General features: G+C 52.5%; 2 protein-coding genes across 2 annotated transcripts; one reads left to right on the forward strand and one right to left on the reverse strand.

Annotated features, from left to right (window-relative positions):
• Positions 1-669: 669 nt before the first annotated feature.
• On the reverse strand, positions 670-1663 carry LOC136522896 (ocs element-binding factor 1-like). Its single transcript, XM_066516696.1, has 2 exons — positions 1622-1663; positions 670-1553 (listed from the first exon to the last, which is right to left on the reverse strand). The coding sequence occupies exon 2, from the start codon at positions 1549-1551 to the stop codon at positions 985-987; it is 567 nt and encodes a 188-aa protein (XP_066372793.1). The 5' UTR covers positions 1552-1553; positions 1622-1663; the 3' UTR covers positions 670-984.
• A 14552-nt stretch (positions 1664-16215) lies between these two features.
• LOC136524180 (uncharacterized) lies at positions 16216-16614 on the forward strand. Its single transcript, XM_066517638.1, has one exon. It carries the CDS (start codon positions 16216-16218, stop codon positions 16612-16614), a length of 399 nt encoding a protein of 132 aa, XP_066373735.1.
• Positions 16615-21784: the final 5170 nt, after the last annotated feature.

A 21784-nucleotide genomic window follows, 5' to 3' on the forward strand; every position in this document is an offset into this window, starting at 1 on the left:
GTATTGGTGGCCACCAATACCATCCTATTGAGGATGAGTTATTGATAAGCTGCTGCAGATGCTCTTAACGAACCATGGTTACACTGGATCCTGAGACCATGCACCATTCCTGAGACCATGGTTACACTGAAACCAAACTGCATATGCTACATGGCTTTTGCACTCCCTCTGCCTTTAGTGGCCATTGGGGATCAGGTGAAGTATCATGTCGTTCATGTGACCATGTCCTGAGAAAAGGCGAGCTCGATGGTCAGCGAGGAGTTCTGATTTGGATGCATTGTGTCTGTGCTAGTTGGGCTGGATATGACTGAGATTTTGCTATTCGGCAGGTGTTCCTCGTGGTGGTTGGCACCCAGTGGTTTTCTTTGGACTGCAAACTATGCCACGGCTCTAGATCCCCATGCACTGTAGGTTCTGGCCACAGGTGTCCCAAAACAGAAGAGGCGGCGCCGCGACTGCCATGGACGTTGCCACTCTCCTGTTCTGCATATACTAGGCCCTTTTGAGCCTACCAAATGATGCCCAGGCCCATAATTTGTTGAGTTTTCGCCTATATGCTGCGGAAGCTTGGGTCGGCGGCCACGGTGCTGCTCGCCGGCCTCACCATGGAGTTGGGAGTATACTACCTAAAGGCTACAACCACCCTTTACCAGTATGCAATGGCTATGCTAATCTTTAATTGCACATGAATCAATTGAGTTCTATAGTAAAAACAGGGTCTCGTAACTGTATTAGATTCCAAAATCATCAGTCGTATCGTATGATCGCGACCTATGGACGAACGAGTATCTACTGTACCTTGCAGAGTGTTCGGAGATTCAGAACGAGCAAATCTCAGGAGCTCCACGACTACACACTTACGATTTACGAACACACGACAACCAGCTATGCACAAAGGCAAATGGTCCTCTCCGTCTCCCTCTTCTTGTCCTAGTAGTGAATTACTATGTCATCTTGGTCGCCGATCGGCGATCGAACACCTGCCTAGTCGGCCGTTGGCGTTGCCGCTGCCTCATCGCCGGCGTCGCCCTTCCCCGACGCCTCCCTGTCCGCCGCCGCAGCGGCCTCGGCGACCGCGAGCCTCTCCCGCAGGGCGGCTGCCTCCGCGCTGAGCCGCGCGTTCTCCCGCGCCTCCCGCGCGCGCGCGGCCGCCACGCGGTTCAGCTCCACGGCCAGCCGCGCGTTCGCGGCGCGGAGCGCGGCCACGCGCGACGACAGCTCGTCGAGCTGCCCCCTCCGCCGGGCGCGCGCGCGCCGCGCCGACTCGCGGTTCGACGCCTGCCGCCTCGCCTTCCGCTCGTCGTGCGCCGCCTGCTGCTGCTCCAGCTCTCCCGCGCCCATGCTCGCCCCGGCGCCGACGCCGCCGGCACCGGCGCCAGTGCCGTGGCCGCCGTACGTGCCCCAAGAACCGTCCGCGGTGCCCGGGTAGGACGACGGCTCGTGGTCGAGCGAGCCGTGCCCGTGCTGCAGCATGTAGAAGCTCGCGAAGTCTGCTGCAGCACCGAGCGTGTGGCACTGGCACACCGACGTCGCGATGTCGTCTCTCTGCATGACTGGAAGCTAGCTGTTGCAGGGTAGCTCTCGGCAAAGTTGCAATGACGAGGAGATGATTGGAAGCTACCTGTTGTCGTATTTAAAGCAGAGTCTTCTTCGATCAATTGGGACCGAGCTAGGGAGGAGATGACGACGACGTATATATATACAGATGCAGATGGAGGTGAGTGAGTTCCTTTAAACTGCACACAGACACAGAGAGCCCTAAAGTTTCAGGCATCGTGCTGAGAGACTGAGAGCGAACCTTCCTTTTTGCGTCCTGTTGCGTCTTCATGCAGGATTATCCTGTCGATTTTTGGGATCCGATTGCTGTCGTCTGGCTGCAAATTTTGCTTGCCAAGCCGTAGCCGTACACGTCAATCATCGTAGGGTGGTAGGGAGGAGATAGGCCTTTATTCAGAAATAGTCGTCTTCTCGTGTGGAAAATTATGCCATGAAGCGCTGCAATTCCTGCCCGCTACTTTGATTGGAAATTTGCACGCAGAGAGCTTTGGAGTTTGAAGCATTGGTTTGAGAAATTTCGCGTCTTTCTTTTTCCTGTGAGATTACTATCATGTTAAAGATATATATATATATATATATATATATATATATATATATATATATATATATATATATATATATATATATATATATATAATTTTTTTACTTTGCTCAACAACGCGTGAGGACAAGAATAGTTTACTTGTCCACGAGGTACTTTATTTAGCAGCAAGTCTTTTCATTGCGTGACAAAGTGACGACGGCATTGCCTTTCACGCTTTTTTTGGTGTCAAGATATGATAGCAAGATGTTTATGTATAGTGACGCCACAAATAATGCCAGTAGTACCCAAACTATTTGGTGCACTTCCTTGGGTGCATATATGTTACATGTGGTTGCGACTGGTACTGTTGGGCAATCCCTTTGGCCTTCTATAGAGACTTTTGGGCCCCCCTTTCGAAAGCGAGATTTTTTTCCCTATTCCTACGTTTCTATGTGAAAAATAAATTGATTCCTATGAAATTTCTATGCAATTCTTGTGGTCCGAAGGGACCCTTAATTTGGTTCGATAAACTCTATTAAAATAGCTAGTTTTAACAAAAATACATAGGCAAATGCGTGGTATCGTATATGCAAATAAATTTTCCTATAAATACAATGTGCAAATGGGTGGTATATGTGAATGCCTTGACACACATGGGTGGTATATGAGCCAATGCCTTGACACACCTTACTAAGTCAGGCGAGCCGAATTGGCTCGCTGCGCCTAGCAAGAATGTGTACAGAGTCCGAGAAAACCTTGCTTGCCAACCAAACGAATGTACTGCTCCATATTCTCTTTGGGCAAGGTTAGGCAAGGAGTGGTATATAAAGCATCCAAACACCCCCATATACATCAGCAGATTAACAAGTGATGATGGCTGCAAACATGATCTGAACACAGTAGGAGACTTTTGTTTGTCATATGCTGATGTCTTGTGTTCATCTATGAATATATTTGGAACATGAATGCAGACATTCATCATCTATGAATATATTTGTGTGTTAACGACCGACATCTAAGTGTATGTATATGATAATGTTCTTTAGGATTGTAGGCTTAGTTTGCATATCATCAGTTTTGATTTGCTTACCTACCAATGCCATTAGCAGCAATAATTGTTCCAATTTGGTGTATGATACTTATAAGACAACGGGACATGTCTAAAAGCAAAATGTATATGTGGAATTGACGAGCTAGTACTATAGGGGTTTAATTAGTAGGACAACAGGGCGTACTTATCTGACGGCATAAACTTGTTTATGGTGACTCTTGCTGACCATCAACTTTTGAAGCATTGTCTTCCAATTTTCTCAACAACCACCATCAGCTCAACAACAGGTTACTGTCTTAGCCAAACTTTGCTTTAGCACTTTTCAGATCGGCCACCTTCCTGTTTTTATTGCCATGCCATCTAGAAACATTTCTTTCTGCTTATCCAGTTAGACAGGTAGTATTCAGAAATAATGGCAACTACTGACGTCTAAGACATTCAGTTAATCTCCTACATCAGTTGACAATGTGCGCAGTTGACCATGAAAACAACTTTTCTGAAAGTAAAGCCTAACCTTCCTGTTATCCTCGTTGCCTTGGTTTTAGCTGACAAACAGTTTTCAGTGACGTAAATGGCCGTTTTTTTTCCATCTACTTGGCAAACCTTTTGATATAGAAATGGACAAGATATGGATGCGCGGTTAGCGCTTAGCGATCCAAATGCCTTTTGTTATCAACAATTGTTAGTGGCTTCAGCTTTCAGTACACCCTTGTTATCTTTGTTACGTTTGCAAGATGAAAACAAAATATGGCGAAAACGTCATCACCTAGAAAAAGGAATCGCGTGGCAAAATTGAGAATGTTTTTGCACCTTGTAAGATTACTAATAAGGGAAACCAAAAGTATAAGTGACCTATCTAGGAGCGATGGGCAATCCCATTGTAGCATACATGATAAGCTAGCGTGGGGAGTTAAAGCTAGCAGTCCATTAGCAATGAAAAGGAAGGTTATAGAGCTTAAAATAGACATGGTGTACATGATAGTGGATTACGTACAATAAGTTAAAGAAACATAAGGGCCGCAGTTTTATTCTCTCTCTCTTTTTGTTCTCTCTGCTCGCACCATGTAGTGCTCGCTATACATGCTCTGAATTTGTTTTAATTGGTATGTAAAAAATAACAAGACATGAAGAACTTTTCAACATTTCAAGGACTTCTTGGGCACTTTAGCAGAAGTGGCGGTTTAAATTGGATTTACCTTGGGCTCAAGCAGGCACTATGGTCCTTTTTGGAATCCTGGCTCCGCCTTTGGGCTATGCCCAGCGGATACAGCTGGGCCTGATTGTTTTCTTGAAGACCACCAGAGCCTGGCCAGCGAAGGCTTTAAAGCACCGTTGGGCCAGCCCAGGGGAATTTGGTTTCTCCTGGGCTCGGCTGGCGCTGCGCTCTTCTGGCCCGTTTTTCCCCCTCGCCCTGAGACAGTAGTTGCTCCCTAGCCCACTTCTAGTTCAAGAAACAAACACCACCTCTAAAGGGCCAGACCCAGCTGAGATAGGAAAACAAACATAGCTCTGTGCACCTCAAAAACTAGGCTGCGGTTGCCCAGGCTATGTGTTGGGCCAGAGGGGTCACCCTCGGTCAGGATTCCAAACAGGCCCTATGTAACCTGTGGCCCTGTTCGCTGCAGCTAAAGCTGCAATTGCTGCAGCCAACAGTTGCGGTGGTACGGTTCTCTGCTGAGGGCATCGGCAACAACAGGGGACTTCGCTAGGCGCTAGCTGATTCAGATTTCATCCAACGTGTTAGGTGGGAGAAAACAAAAAAAAAGTGACCTCGCACACAAAGTTCTTAGTTTTTTTCGCTTCTCTCTCCTCTCCTCTCTCTCCTCCACCTTAGCATATAACCCACTTACAACCCTTTACTATACTTGCTCTTATTAATACATGGTCCACTTTCTTCTCTCACAAAGTTTTTTTTAGAGCTCGAGCATTAATTAGCTATAAACTTAATTAGACCAGTCCGAGTGGAGGTTTTATATGCCTTAAATAAGCTAACATGGCATAATATAAATAAAGAGAGAGATTACAAAAGTTTTATGGGGATAAAACATGTTACATTATTTCCAACATATGAGAGTTTTGAAAACTAAGATATAAAACTCACTTAGACTGGTCTTACAACTCAGTTCTCTTCTCTCCTCATCTCTCTTCTCTATCACTGTATAAAAACCACATAGTACAATTGTTTATTATACTTGTTCTAAACAAAAGTCAGTTAGTACCCTTGAACCATGATCCACACATGACATATGTGAATGCATGGACGTGTGCTAGTTTGGTTTCCCGTGGAAAGGCATCGTTGTTCCGTTCCCCAAGGATGTGTTCAGCCTCTGCCAAAACCCTGCAAGGAGAAGGGGATAGAAGCTTTGCGCTTGCGCACGGCCTGGGCACCTGATTTGAGATTTGACTTCGGATCGTAACCCATTAATTTGGCACTCCCACTCACCGTGCTAGCTCCTCCCGATGCAGAGGTCTCCTCCCCTCTCACTCGCATCGCCCAATGCAATGCCATTTACTTCGTCTTCTCAGTCTTCCTTGCTCGTGTCTCCCTCGCTTTATTCCTCCACTTGGTCAACGTACCACGCATTAACATTTTTGCATTGGTATGTGCTTGGCGCCATGGCCTTGATCGGCCGGGCGTGCAAGGGGGGCCTCGTTACCCGGGTCGTGTTCTAGCAGGATACTCGGTGCGTGCAAAAGTTGCAAAAGTCAAATGTGAACAATGCGGCGCGCCAGGCAAATGGGCTATCGGATCACAGAGATTTTAATTCAGCACCGCGAGGTGAGCCGAGGCACACGTACCAATTTTTTGGTTTTACTACTATCACATCGGAGATGCTAGCGCATGCGCGGTGCGCACGTATGATATTTTCCCAAGAAATAAACCACGCACGTACGTACGTCCATCGGGGAAAAAAAATTGGGTACGGGAGCACCGTGCGGCTGCCTAATAAATCCACAACACGTGATCTTCAGTTACGAGCATGCCGAGCCAATTTTACCAAGCCTGCCACACGTCGACATTTAAGTGGGCAGCGGAGTCCCGTACCCAATTTTTTTTCGTCCATCGACCATCGTCGTCTACAACCTCCATTGCTTGCCTATATATATGTTCTTCCTGCTGCTTCTGTTTGGCCATGGTAGCAAAGCGGTGACCGAGAGAAGAAACTGAAGAAAAGTAAACCAAAGGGAGGACGGAGATCGATCAAATCAGACCAGAGCATAACGACTGGCTGGCATAGTCTCTGTTTCTGGTAGTCAGGGCACAATGATGCACGGGAGGAGAACCGTCATGGCAGTGGCCTGCCTTGTCTGCACGGTGGTGGCTCTGCTGCTAGTCCAGGATGTTCAGTCCAGGAAGCTATCGTGGACGGAGCAGGAGGAGGAAACCCATGATGGCCTTGGCAACCATGGCGCTGCTGCTGGCCGAAGCACCACCCTGGTAAGCGTCTCTCTGAATCTTCCTAACCACTGCACGTACTGCTATGCTATGCTAAATACCTCTCTGAAACTGAAACTTCACCACTGCAGCAAAGCGAATGCATGCACATTATATTTTTGCGTCAAAATATTTTGGTCGGTTCATCATCCGAATCTTGCCTTACTGTATATATAATAAATTTTGTGCTGAACTTCGATGGGTATGCAGTATGCTGTATGCATGAATACTGATTTCGTCGAGGGAAAGTACTCATTCAGTCACATACTCACATGGTGACATGGATTACATGTACAGAGAGAAATTAGAATGTTGCGTACACATATACTGCAGCACGTATATATATTCTTGTGTTCCTTGAAGACAGAGAGCTGCTGCTGCTGCTGCTATATATATACGCACGCTTCCCTTGAGTATTAACAAGAGCATCATTCTGGCCGCTGCTGTTATTTAACTTTTGGTTGCATTGTGCTGAGAGTTTGGAGGGCAATAGCATGTGAAGCAGCCCCAGATATCTATCTATGGCACCCAGAACGGCAGCACCGTTCTTGATGCTGCAGATACATATTCACATGCTTATCTACACTACACATGATCCAAGCACTTGCATACTATGGATGCCCACGTTTTGACATGCGATTGGATGACACAAGTATTACCAACGGAGTATATGTTCATATATCCATGCTAATCCACAACCACAAGTCCAGATAATTAAGTATATATATTATATGCAGAATATGTAAAATAATTGGTGTGCTATTTGCTGAATAATCTGCAGGAACCGTGCAGTGACGCTATGGGAGGTGGTACAGGAAGTGCAGACAAGGGTGAACTGCCGTGTGATGATACGTCAAAATGGACAGAAATGCACACGGATTACATATACACCCAAGACGTCAAGCACCCATAAACTGTTAGCTAGTTAATTAGCTCGTGTGTTAAGTTTCTGAACATTAGTTTTGTTTGTAGGCGTTACGCGTTCCAGTGCTGTATGGGTGTATAATTAATTAGCTAGCCAGTCAGTAACTACTGTAGTTAAGAGTACGCTAAATGAAATAGTACCGGTATGAAGCTTTTCGTCAGTACCCAAAATCCCAAATATCGTGTCTTCTTTATGAAATATCTCTGGTGGGATTCTAACTCCAAACATTGTTTGGTCCTTCAGAGTACTCTGTATTTTGTACCATTCATGTAGTTGACACATTTGTCAACAATTCATCGATCTCTTTCTTTGTGCTCCAATAGATCTTTGCCATGCTCGTACTAGTATGCAATAGTTGCCGATTTCAATTCAAAATTTCCATGCTCTAATAGTAGCAACTCTTCCTCTGTCATGCACATTTCTTTGACTAATTTCTACCTTTTTATCCTTTTCTTGATATGTACTTGTCAACCTTTTGCTTTGCTGGATGCTTTCATGTGCTGTCGTAGGTAGTCTGATGGATATCTCTTCGGGGGTTTCTCTAACCTTTTCAATAAGGAGAGATTTTCTTCCTTGGTGAGTGTCTCCTGCTGACGTGGCTCTTTCATTAGGCTCTTTATGCTCCCACTCATCTCTACTTTGTTTTTCCACGAGTTTTGGGAGCCTGATTTACCGAGGGGCTGTACATTTTCTTTAATCCAGTAGACCTTGATGTGTGGCCTTTGTCCTAGGACTTAGCTTATAGCTGTGGTGGCAACAACGACATAGGGGCAGGAGGAGACGGATCTCTTCTTGGCGGTGGCGGTGCATTAGGCGGTGGGAGAGAAGGACCTCTCCTGGGTTAACCAATACAATGCAAGTTGTTATCAGCCAATGATAAGTATTTCTCTAAAATGGGTTTCAAATTGTTATGATAAGTAAACTAGCTTTGGCCCATATATAATTGGGCCATCGACAAAATTAAGACAACAACATTTGTCATAATGTATTGCCGTGCAATGTACATAAAACATCATAACCACTACCACATTAGATCCATGTCACTAAGGTGCAAGAGTTTATGATTTTTTGGACACTTGGTATAATCTATGATGATTTTTAGTAATAAATGAAAACATGTAATATCATAAAAGTAGTGACCATGAAAAAAATCTTCACAAATTCTATGAAGAAAAAACTTTGATTCATCATAGGACTTTAGAGATGAAAGATAGTTGAACCAGTTTTTGTCATGCAAGTGTCACAAATCCTATATTATGACATATATTCACTAATCAATGACATAGTTGTCACGAAAGGCTAGATATCTTGTATGTACCAATTTTCTCTCTCTAGAATATAATCTATCTATGGTGCTCTATTTAGAGGTATTTAGATCTTACTTATTCATACTACTAGTTATTTATTGCTCACAGTTGCAAACTTGCAGTCGTTATTTATTTTAGTTATTGTTGTGCACTAGTATAATGGAATATGACCCAAAATGGTCCATTGGATCCCGAGTGCATTAAATATATCAATGGTGATGACAACCTCGTAGATGCCATGCTTCACTACATACAGATCCTATTTAGGCATTGCATGTCTAACGAACATCGTGTTTGTGTAATAATACATGTGATAGAAGGTGTTGATAAATTTCTTATAGCCCAAAATAATCAATAAAAATGTTAAATTAATGTTGATGCAATAGCTCAGGTATATCAAGTAGGGTTTAAAACTAATTTTTATTAAGCAAAAATACTATTGAACATGTTGTAGCACTCGTTTTAAGAACAAAATCAGATACACACCATATGTGAGCCAAAGAAGTCAAATCTCACATATAGTTACAAATAAGGGTAATATCATAAGATAATGCTTATTACATAGCGTATTAGTATAAAGAATACAACCTCAGAGTATAGACAGCGGAAAGACAACTCCGATCTCCAGGTGAAGACTCCAATTCCACAGGAACAACTGACTGGTTGATCACAAGCCTAATTTCTCTAAACTCTAGCAATCTGGTGCCCATCTGGAATTTTTCCAAAGATTTAAAAAATAAAGTAAGCGTAAGCACATGTCATACTCAACAAATATAACATAGGGTTCATGAGGCTCAAAAGGCTAACACTGGTTTAACTACGATTAGCTTTTAATGAGTTATCTTTTAGCAATTGGGTGACAACAAGTTTATCACAAGCCCATAAACACATGATCAGGTAAACATGAATAATGAATAGCATAAACAATTAACCATTAGTGAGCATCTTCATTATCCATATCATTAGTGTTCATCATCTATTCCGTAAGGGTTCCAAGGCCGCTCGTGACTGTGAGCACGACTGATATATCAGTTCCAAGGCCGCTCTGTAGAGGTACACTTTCACCATGAGTCGTGATACCCATATGTCTGGGTTTGCAACTCCTAAAACACTTTCAAGGTGAGCAGGCAGGGTACACTATGAAGCTTTTCCCCAGTCGTTCTAATAAGGAGTAGCCGCTAAGGATTCCATCTTGTCGGATACCGTGAGAAGGGGTACCCTAAGCAAGAACCAAAAAATGACTGCTTAGACTTCGTAAAGATCGAAACCAGCTAACAACCGTTGGCCTCGGCCGACTCTCCGACTCGCCCGAGGCCCCCTCATCGCTGGCCTCGGGCGACCTCTCACCAAAGGCCTCGGCCAATTCTCCGTATCGCTCGAGGCCCCCTCACCGCTGGCCTCGGGCGATCCCCCACCGAAGGCCTCGGCCGACCCCCTCTCGTCGCAGGCCTCGGCCGGGTCGCCGACCCTCCGCCTCACGCGAGGCGGGCTCGGCAACACTCCGCTGCCTCTTCCTTCACCTGTCCCTCTAACAAAACGTCGCGTCGCATTAACTCAGCCAACTGCTGCCACTGACATCGGCCGCAAGCTCGGCACAGTACAGCGGAATGGCCGACGGGACGGGAGACAGGACTGGGCAGGGGTTACCCACCACTGTGCCCACCGCTATGCACATGGTTGACGCCCATGCCGCACTATGCTGCCAACTCCTGCTCCGAGAACAACGCGGCGTGGGGAGCCACGTCCGGGATATTGTGGCCTCGGAATCAGTACCCAGGACCAATAATTCCCTCCAAAGCCTCAGCAGTTTGCTTCAGGGGCTCGGCAGCCTGAGGATCCATGTCCACCGAGCCCCCCATGATGGCTCGGCCTCGGCATCTACAGAGCCTCGGCTCCCTACGACGTCATCGCACGATGACCGGCATGTCACCCGCCATGTCCTGCCTCAAGCTGTACTGGAGCCCCACGACGCACAAGATCAGGTATGATCGGCGCGTCACTTCTGCACGACAAGGACAGAGCCACTCCATCGACCATACCACAACAGTGGCCGGCTGTAGGGCTCGGACACGCCATCCCCATTCATAGAACGCTATGTAGCAACATATGTACGTTCCTGGTTCTCCCTTAGAGTATAAAAGGGAGGGACCAGGGCCATTTCTAGGGACGGAAGAACAACGAGCAGAAAGAGGAACTCACCAATAGAACCACACACTTCTACGTTGCTTGAGAACAACGCCTCAAGCAGCTCGCACCACCCCCGCCGAGACCTGAGGCTAGCTCCCTCTCTCACCTAGCTTGTAACCCCCTACTACGAGCACTCTGGTGCAAGGAATACAAGATCGATCTCTTAGACTAGACGTAGGGTGTCGATTGCCTGAACTAGTATAAACCTTGTGTCTCTTTGCATCACCATCGGGGATTAGGGGCACGCAGCACAAATTCACTCGTTGGTTAAGGACCCCCCCGGTCCGAAACGCCGACAGTTGGCGCGCCAGGTAGGGGCTCGCTGCGTGTTAGCTTCATCGTCCCAGCAAGTTCCGGATGGCAGACCCCGTACAACCGTTGCGTCTCGACACGGTGGTATGGTTCGGGAGCCTAGAGTTCATGTCTCTAGGATGTGGATATGATATGGTACTCCTCACACCCCGAGCTCCACTGCCCGATGACGTTACCATAGACCCGCAGCCCAGGCGCAGGCAGCGTCCGGGCCGCGGCTCCCGTAGCACTCGCCAGGCGTGACGCGAGCGGGACCGCCCTGACACCACGCAAGCTCGGGGCAACACGCCGTGCTCCGTCGGTATCCCTTGCCCGGCTGTTGGTACAGAGTCCCTGGTCGGGGACTTATCCAACCTGAGCTTGGGCAAGGAAAAGATTCCAGCGATGCACAGCGATGCCTTGTCATCGAGTTCTGTCCCGCCACCTCCTGAGGGGCCAGCCCCGGCGGAGTGGCGCCCGGCAATGGCACCATCCCCGTACCCCTTCGGGTTGATAAACGCCGCCACCGCCTTCGCTTCCGCCTATGCTTCCAAGCATGCAGAGCCCTCAGGACTCCACCAACATTTTGCCCTCGACTTCTCCCCCGCAACATCGGCGCACGCCCACGCTGACTCCTCGGAAGAAGACGAGGCATGGGCCAGAGCAGACTTCTCTAGTCTTTGTGACCCTAAAGCCATGCGCCGCTTCATGACTGCAAGCGACTACTGCTTCGGCTACTCTGACTCCGACGACGAAGGGACTTACGATCCGTCTCGTGAGTGCTTCCACGTCGGGCTCGGGATGCCAAGGGTGGGTGAAGAGGACGAGAGGACAGGCAACCATTCCCTACCCCGGGCAAGGGCGGGCAATGCCACACCTCTGCATCTCGAAGCCCCGGCAGCACGGAACGAGAATCCCGTTCGCGGGGAGCATCGACGCCTAGACCTGGAGCAGCTCCGCGAGCTTCAAGCCAAGGTCGAACAAGACCGACTCCTTCTGCAACAGCTTTGGGACACTCTCAAGCAGGAGTAGCAAGGGCGCGGTGAGGGCGGAGGGGCCTGACGAAGGGCCTGTGACGTCCATCACCGCATCAACGACAATGAGGGGGGTGAGCCACCCCCAATCTTTAATCCCGCTAGCTAGAATGTCGTAGCGGCTGCGATGCTGGTCTGAGCAATGCCCGAGCCCTCCACCACCGAGGGGCGACGGGTCCACGGAGAGCTCCGCGACCTCCTCGAGACCGTTGCGGTGCAGCAGGCCGAAAGTTCCGCCTCCCGCTGGGGAAGCACTTCGGAGCAACCCACGGTGCAACCTCGCCGGGGCCAGGATGCCTCGGTCCGTCCCGAGCCCGCTCGCGCGCCAACGGCCAACAGGGCCCCCTCGGTGCGCGATCGACCTGGAGACCAACGTGAGGCACAAGGCGACCATGAAGTAGTTGGCAGGCAATGGCGCCACGACGATGGAGCCGCCCGGGGCTACCACCCACACCGAGGCGGCCGCTACGACAGCGAAGAGGACCGCAGTCCTTCTCCCGAGCCACCTAGCCCTCGGGTCTTTAGTAGAGCCATCCGCAACGCTCACTTCCTAGCTCGGTTCCGGCAACCTGCCAACCTCACAAAGTATAGCGGCAAGACGAACCCCGAGCTATGGCTAGCCGATTATCGCCTGGCTTGTCAGCTAGGTGGTGCGGACGATGACCTGCTCATCATCTGCAACCTCCCTTTGTTCTTGTTAGACTCAGCACGAGCCTAGCTCGAACACCTTCCCCCCGCACAGATCCACGACTGGCATGACTTGGTGAGGGTCTTCGTCAAGAATTTCCAGGGCACCTACGTGCACCTCGGGAACTCCTGGGACCTCAAAGGTTGCCACCAGAAGCCAGACGAATCTCTTCGAGATTTCATCCGGCGCTTCTCCAAGAAATGCACCGAGTTGCCCCGCGTCGGTGACTCAGAAATCGTCCAAGCGTTCCTCTCTGGCACCTCCTGCCGAGACCTAGTCTGAGAATTGGGCCAGAACGTTCCAACCACAGCGGCCGCACTCCTCGACATCGCCACCAACTTTGCCTCGGGCGAAGAGGCGGTTGGGGCCATCTTCCCCAACAATGACGCCAAGGGGAAGCAGAAGGACGAGGCCCCCGAGGCCTCGCCCACCCGCGCCCCCAAGAGAAAGAAGAAGGGTCGCCCAGGGAAGCAGGAGGTCCTTGAGGCTGGCCATGTCGCCACAGCAAATCGCAGGAATCCCCGAGGCCCCCGGGGCCCCGGGCTATTTGACGACATGCTTAAGAAGGCCTATCCTTACCATCAAGGTTCGGTGAAGCATGCCCTCGAGGAGTGCACCATGCTCCGGCGTTACTACGCCAGGCTTAGGCTCCCCGACGACGATGACACCAGGAAAAGGGGCACCGGCGAGAGGGACGGCGATAAAGATGATGGGTTCCCCAAGGTACACAATGCCTTCATGATCTTTGGTGGACCCTCGGCATGCCTCACGGCGTGCCAGCAAAAGAGGGAACGCCGGGAGGTCTTCTCGGTCAAGGTGGCCACCCCCCGGTACCTCGATTGGTCTCAGGAGGCAATCACCTTTGATCGGGATGACCACCCCAATTATGTTCCAAACCCCGGGCAGTACCCGCTTGTCATCGACCCGATCGTCGGCAACACCCGGCTTACCAAAGTGCTCATGGACGGAGGCAATGGCCTCAACATCCTCTATGTCAATACTCTGGAGCTCCTGGAGCTCGACCAGTCACGGCTCCGAGGTGGTTCCGCGCCCTTCCACGGCATCGTGCTAGGAAAGCACACACGACCCCTCGGGCGCATCGACTTACCCGTCTGCTTTGGCACTCCCTCCAACTACCGCAAGGAGGTCCTCACCTTCGAGGTGGTTGGATTCAAGGGGGCTTACCATGCCATCTTGGGGCACCCGTGCTACGCCAAGTTCATGGCGGTCCCCAACTACACCTACCTCAAGCTCAAGATGCCAGGCCCCAACGGCATCATCACCGTCAAGTCCACGTACGAACATGCATACGACTACGACGTTGAGTGCATCGAGTACGCTGAGGCCATCGTGGAGGCCGAGACCCTCATCGCTAATCTCGACCAGCTTGGTAGCGAGGTTCCCGACGCCAAGCAGCGCGTCAGGACCTTCGAGCCCGCGGAGGCCATCAAGCTCATCCCTATCGATCCCACCGTCCCCAATGGCCGAGGACTAAAGATCAGCGCCACCCTCGACAGCAAATAGGAGGCTGTGCTCGTTGACTTTCTCCGTGTGAACGTCGATATGTTCGCATGGAGTCCCTCGGACATGCCGGGCATACCAAGGGAGGTTGCCGAGCATGCCTTAGATATCCGTGCGGGCTCCAGGCCGGCGAAGTAGCCCCTGCGCCGGTTCGACAAGGAGAAGCGTAGGGCCATCGGCGAAGAAGTGCAGAAGCTCATGGCAGCCGAGTTCATCAAGGAAGTATTCCATCCAGAGTGGTTGGCTAACCCTGTATTAGTCAGGAAGAAAAGTGGAAAGTGGAGGATGTGCGTGGACTACACTGGTCTAAATAAAGCGTGCCCAAAGGTCCCATTCCCACTACCATGAATTGACCAAATCATCGACTCCACTGCAGGATGCGAAACCCTCTCCTTCCTTGATGCGTATTCCGGTTACCACCAAATCAAGATGAAAGAATCCGACCAGCTCGCGACTTCTTTCATCACTCCATTCGGCACGTACTGCTACGTAACCATGCCATTCGGCCTCAGAAACACAGGGGCTACTTACCAGCGGTGCATGCTCCAAGTCTTTGGCGAACACATCGGGCGAACCATCGAGGCCTACGTGGATGACATCGTAGTCAAGTCCAGGAAGGCCGGTGATCTCGTCGGCGACGTGGAGGTTGCCTTCGCATGTCTCAGAGAGAAGGGCATCAAGCTCAACCCCGAGAAGTGTGTCTTCAGGGTTCCCCGAGGCATGCTCTTGGGGTTCATAGTCTCGGAACGTGGTATCGAGGCCAACCTAGAGAAGGTCTCGGCCGTGACCAACATGGGCCCGATCCGAGACCTCAAAGGGGTGCAGAGGGTCATGGGATGCCTTGCGGCCCTAAGCCGCTTCATCTCGTGCCTCGGCGAAAAAGGCCTGCCCCTGTACCGCCTCTTGAGAAAGTCCGAGCGCTTTTCTTGGACCACCGAGGCCGAGGAAGCCCTCGTCAGGCTCAAAGCACTGCTCACCAACCCCCCCATCCTGGTTCTGCCCACCGAGGGCGAGCACCTCTTACTCTACGTCACCGCGACGACCCAAGTGGTCAGTGCAGCCGTAGTAGTCGAGAGGCAGGAGAAGGGACATGCTCTACCCGTCCAACGACCTGTCTACTTCATCAGCGAAGTGCTCTCCGAGACTAAGACGCGTTACCCCCACATCCAGAAGCTGGTTTACACCGTAGTCTTGGCTCGACGCAAGCTGCGTCACTACTTCGAGTCCCACCCGGTGACTGTGGTGTCGTCTTTTCCTCTGGGAGAGATAATCCAAAACCGGGAGGCCTCGGGTAGAATAGCCAAGTGGGCTGTCGAACTCATGGGGGAGACCTTGTCTTTCGCGCCTCAGAAAGCGATCAAATCATAGGTCCTGGCTGACTTTGTAGCTGAGTGGACCGACACACAGCTGCCACCCGCTCAGATCCAATCAGAATGCTAGACCATGTACTTCAACAGGTCTCTAATGAAGACTGGGGCTAGCGCAGGCCTGCTCCTGGTCTCGCCCCTCAGAGTACACATGCGCTACATGATCCGGCTTCACTTCGCCGCCTCCAACAACGTGGCTGAATACAAGGCCCTCGTCAATGGCCTGCAAATCGCCATCGAACTTGGAGTGCGACGTCTCGACGTATGGGGTGATTCGCAGCTCGTCGTCGATCAGGTGATGAAAGAGTCAAGCTGCCATGACCCCAAAATGAAGGCGTACTACACGATAGTATGTCGCCTAGAGAACAAGTTCGACGGTCTTGAACTCAACCACGTTGCACGAAAGTACAATGAGGCCGCAGATGAACTGGCAAAGATGGCGTCGGCGAGGGCCCTGGTCCCCCTGAACATCTTCGCTAGAGACCTCCGCAAACCTTCCATCAACTACACCTCGGCGGTGGAAGATGGCTCACCGGTCAAGCCCGTCGAAGGGCCCGAGGCCCCCTCTGCCGCCGAGACCTCTGCAGTCGAGCCTGAAGTCATGGAAATCGAAGCAGAGCCTCCCGAGGCCGACCAGGGTATGGACTGGCGAGCCCCGCTCCTTGATTACCTCATCCGAGGAGAGCTCCCTACAGACAGGACCAAAGCCCGATGGCTTGCACGATGAGCCAAAACTTACGTCCTCTGCGACCGCAAGTTGTACAGGCAAAGCCCGTCAGGCGTCCTCCAATGATGCATCACTACCGAGGCAGGCCAGGCCCTACTTTGGGACTTGCATGCGGGAGCCTGCGGGCACCATGCGGCGCCTCGGACACTCGTCAGAAGCGCCTTTCGCCAAGGTTTCTACTGGCCAACGGCGGTTGCCAACGCCACCAAGCTAGTACGCTCCTGTGAGGGATGTCAGTACTATGCGCGGCAGACGCACCTCTCGGCCCAAGCCCTCCAAACCATCCCCGTCACATGGCCATTCGCCGTGTGGGGTCTGGACATGGTTGGGCCTCTACAGAAGGCCCCCGGGGGCTACACCCACCTGCTGGTAGCCATCGACAAGTTCTCTAAGTGGATCGAGGCTCGCCCGATCACGCAAATCAAATCCGAGCAAGCGGTTCTATTCTTCACTGACATCATCCACAGGTTCGGGGTTCCTAACACCATCATCACTGACAATGGGACACAATTCACCGGTCACAAGTTCCTGATGTTCTGCGATGACCACCACATCTGGGTGGCCTAGTCGGCCATAGGACACCCTAGGACGAATGGCCAAGTAGAGCGTGCCAACGGCATGATCCTACAAGGCCTTAAGCCAAGAATATTCAACCGGTTGAAGAAGTTTGGTAAGAAATGGCTTGCCGAACTCCCGTCAGTCGTCTGGAGCCTAAGAAACACCCCGAGCCGAGCCACAGGATTCACACCGTTCTTCCTGGTCTATGGAGCCGAGGCCATCCTCCCCACTGACTTAGAATATGGTTCCCTGAGGCTATAGGCGTACAACGAGCAAAGCAACCGCACTGTCCGCGAAGACACCCTCGACCAACTGGAGGAAGCCCGAGATGTCACGCTGCTACACTTAGCTAGGTACCAGCAAGCCCTACGACGCTACCAAGCCCGGCGCGTCCAAAGCCGAGACCCGAAGGTGGGCGACCTAGTGCTGAGACTAAGGCAGAGCAACAAGGGCCGCCACAAGCTGACCCCACCCTAGGAAGGGCCGTACATCATTGCTCAAGTGCTGAAGCCCGGGACCTACAAGTTAGCCAACGAGAAGGGCGAAGTCCTCACCAACACTTGGAACATAGAACAGCTACGTCGCTTCTACCCTTAAATTTTCAAGCATTGTATATTTTGTTTCTCGAAATACATTAAAGAAGCGTCTTTAGTTGTTCTAATTTTTCGAGAAACCCCCATCAAGGGGAACCTGTCCCATACTAGGACAAGTTGATTACAAAAAAACCTAAGGACCGGAGGTTCGCCTCAAGAGCAAAAGGCTGGCCGAGCCGAGAGATAAGCCTATGCCTCCGGGCTACGGCAACTCCCTCACCACCTTTCACTCGAGAGGCAGCCCAGGCTCCGAGGGGGTTTTTTCAAAGGACTTGTCTAGAAATCGGAACAGAAGGTAAAACGCTTTACGATAACGCTTCAAGGGAGACTCGGCCATGCCTCCGTAGGGCTGAGCCTCCCTTAGGGGCTAGAAGGGGGGGGAACCCCCCTAAGTCCCGGACACCATTTCTTAATTGATTTTTGGTTAAATTCCTACGCCAAACTCTCTCTAGCGCGCTCTAACAGACCATTTGTAAAGAACCTAAGGACCAAAAGTATGTCTCAAGTCTAAAAGGCCGACCGAGGTGTGAGAATGACCTACGCCTCCAGGCTACGGCAACTCCCTCACCACCTTTTACCCGAGGGACAACTTAGGCTCCAAGGGAGTTTTTACAAATGATACGTTCAGAGGCGAGACAGAGGATAGAGGCTCGGAAATACAATAAAACGATTAGAAAAAACATATATATACAAGCACCTCCCAAAGGCCTCGACGGCCACAAACGTCACGATAAAGTAATAAATCTAACTTATTACATGGCCCCCTCGGCCTAGGTCAAGGCGCAGGGTCTCCCGCGTTGGCAGACGGCGAAGGAGGGACCACCTCCTCTTCGAATAGCTTCACCAACACCGTGCTGGGGCCCTCGACTGCCGCTTCCAGCCTCGTCAGCTCCTCCTCGGCCTCGACAGCATCCTCAGACAGGACATAGCTGTCACTGACGCCTTCGACGTCGACGCCGGTGTAGTGCGAAGAGACGATGGCTAGGGCGCGTTTGATGCCTGTGTGTAGCACCTCTCGCAGTCGCTGATGCGCTTGGCCAATCAACGCAGTCAGGCGGCTCCTAAGGGAGCTGCCCGATTGAACCCCCTCCATCTCCAGGGCCTCGCAGATGGCACGAGCGGCGCTCTGCAGCACCTCGTGCTCCTCGATCTCACAATCGAGCACTGTCTGCAGCGCGACGAAGGCCTCGGTCAACCACGAGACCTCATCGTCCAACCCTGTGCCAAAACAAGTAGAATGGGATTAAGTGTCAAAGAAAACAAGCCAAACAGGGGCGTGAGGCCTGCGGGACTCACCCTTGGCCTTCTCCTTCCAGTGCTGGACCTCGACACGAGAGGCCTTGGCTGCCCTGGAAGCCTCCTTCTCCAGTTCTATGTCGCGACAAGAAGTCAGGTGTCGAACGCATGAAAAGACGAACGAAATAAAGGGAACAGGACTCACCCTCGGCCTTTTCCCTCCATTTTAGGGCCTCGCCTTGGGAAGCCTCAGCCGCCTTGGTAGCCTCTACCAAGGCACCTTTTGTCAGCTCGTGCACCCGCTGCTCCGCACCCAGCTGCCTGGCGGTGGCTACGGCGGTGGCCCTCACTTCTTCCGCCCGAGAGTTGGAAGCGTCTCGCTCGTCGGCCACACAGGTCAGTTCCTCCTCTAGCTCCTTGACCCGTGCCACCAAAGGGGCGACCTACCCCTGAGCTGTGGCCGCCTCAGCCTCCTAGTTGTCACAGCGAAGACGAAGATCCTCTGCCTCTGCGCTCTGTGCCGATAGAAGCTCGTTGGCATGGGCGAGCAGCTCCCTCTGCTGACAGAGCTCGTCCCAAACGCCCCTCTCCCGCCGAAGGAACAGCGACTTCCCGAAGGACTAGGCCTCGAGCTCTTGGATAGGCAGCACACAAGTTGAGCACTATGAATAAACTAGGAGAAAGACGACGTCACACGAGAAAAGGGGGATACATACCCATGAGACCCTGGGCAGGTCATTGGCCACGACGGACAGCGCTGTCCACAGCGACCGTTCCGCCAGGCTGCGGTACTGCTCGAGGGTGTCCTAGCAACCCCCCTCGGCCATGTCCTCAAGTGCAAAGATGGGCTCCCCCTCGGGGTCGTCCCGGCTCCGCCACCAGACGCGTGGGTGATCCCACCTGTACGGCTCAGGCCGCACTCGCACGAGGGCCGCACTTCCCTCACCCGAAGCCAAAGCCGGCTGTTCCACGGCACTGGCCGCCTCGGCATCGGCCACCCCCTTCCCTCGGGAAGCATTGTTGGTAGGGATCGGGTGGACCTCCGCCTCCCGAGCGCTCCCCTGTACCGGAAGCGTGCTCTAAATTGGCGGCAGGGTTGAGGCTTGCCTCGCCTCCGTCTCCACCTCTAGGGCCGCCGCCCTCGCCGCGCTCACTCCGGCCTCCACCACTTTGGCCCCAAAGTTCTCGGGCGCCGCGATCTCCACCACCTCGGCCCCTAAGGTCCGGAGGGCCTTGGCAACCGTGGAGGCCTCGACCTTGACCTTGCCCTCGGTGGCCTCGACAACCGAGGGGGCCTCGACCTCAACCCTGCCCTCGGTGGCCTCGATAACCAAGGGGGCCTCGACCTCGACCTCGCCCTCGGTGGCCTCCATGGCCGAGGGGGTCTCGGCCACACCCACAGTGGCCTCGGCAGCTACAGGTGCTACGGCCTCGTGGAGTGTAGGCTCCTCCTCCTCCTCTCGCCCCATGGCCGCCTGGGTAGCCCCTACCTGGGCGACCAACTCCTGTGCCTCCACCACCCCTGGGGCGATGGAACCCGTGCCCACCTTGAGCGCCTTGCGCGGCGCAAAGGCAGGCACTTCCGCCTGACGCTTTCGGCTGAGGGCAAAACACAGTCAGACCCACAACCAAAACAAAAGTAGGAGATGTTAAAAGACTTCACTAGCAAAATACTCACCCTGAGCGGATGCTCAACCGCTTCTTCACCGCGTCCCTCCTCTGCAACGGCAGCGGTGGTGTGGCCCCCGTATCCACCGAGGCCGGCCGACCTTCACCAGACTCCGGCGCTCGCTCAACCCCCGGTGGAGCCGGCCCCACAGCCGCCTGCTCCACCTCTGTCGTCGAGCCCAGCGGGCTAACGACGCGCTTTCCCAATGCCCTCGTCTCAAGCGTATCGGCCTCGGCCATGGGGCGGGCGCTCATCTGCCCCGAGTCGCCGTCTCCTCCTCCTTCTTGGGATGCTGGACCACCCACCAACGCCCCAAGAACCATCTCCCTGACGTCAGGGAGGCGGTCGAGGGGACCCCGCTCCACCTCACCACCATCGTCGCCGCTCGAACCCTCCACCGATGTCGATGGAGACGCCTCCACTGGGAGACCCTCGAGCTTCTGCTTCCGGCGATGCTTTTCTAGAGCATCGCGCTCAATGATCTTCTTCTTACGCTTTGCCGTCTTAGCGTCCTTCTTCTTCTTCTGGGCCTCTGCGTACGCCCGGTTCGCCGCCCGCCGCTGTGCGTCTTCAGGGATGGGCGGTGGGGAGGCTCGTATGTCCCTCATCCCCTGCAAAAAACGATGAATATGAATAAGGGCTCAGGCCAAGGAGAGGAACGAGGAGGCCTTGGAGGCTGCAGCCGCACATGACTCACCAGGGAAAGGTACCCCGGCGTCGGGCGCATCGGGAACGGGGATAGGCCGCCGATCTTCTGCCACCCCTCGACCGCCTCATTCACCCGGCGCAGAACCTCCTCGTCGGAGAGGGGCGCGGCGGACATCCGGATGCCGTCAATCAGCTCGTCCGGCGTCATCTCGAACAAACGTCGCCGCCGCGCCATCAGCGGCAGCACCCTCCAGCGATGGAAGGCCGTCATCGCCACTGCCGCCGTAAGGCCACGATCGCGTAGCCTCTCTAGCGCCTTCAGTAGTGGCCACAGCCTATGTTGCTCCTGGCTCGGGATGCCATACTGCCAGTGCTCCGGCTGGACCTCCACTACCCTCCCAGTATAAGGAGGAAGCCCACCGTCGTCGTTGCGGAGGTAGAACCAGCTAGAGTACCAGCGACGATT

Source organism: Miscanthus floridulus, chromosome 18 (assembly GCF_019320115.1).
Source record: "Miscanthus floridulus cultivar M001 chromosome 18, ASM1932011v1, whole genome shotgun sequence".
NCBI lineage: Eukaryota > Viridiplantae > Streptophyta > Magnoliopsida > Poales > Poaceae > Miscanthus > Miscanthus floridulus.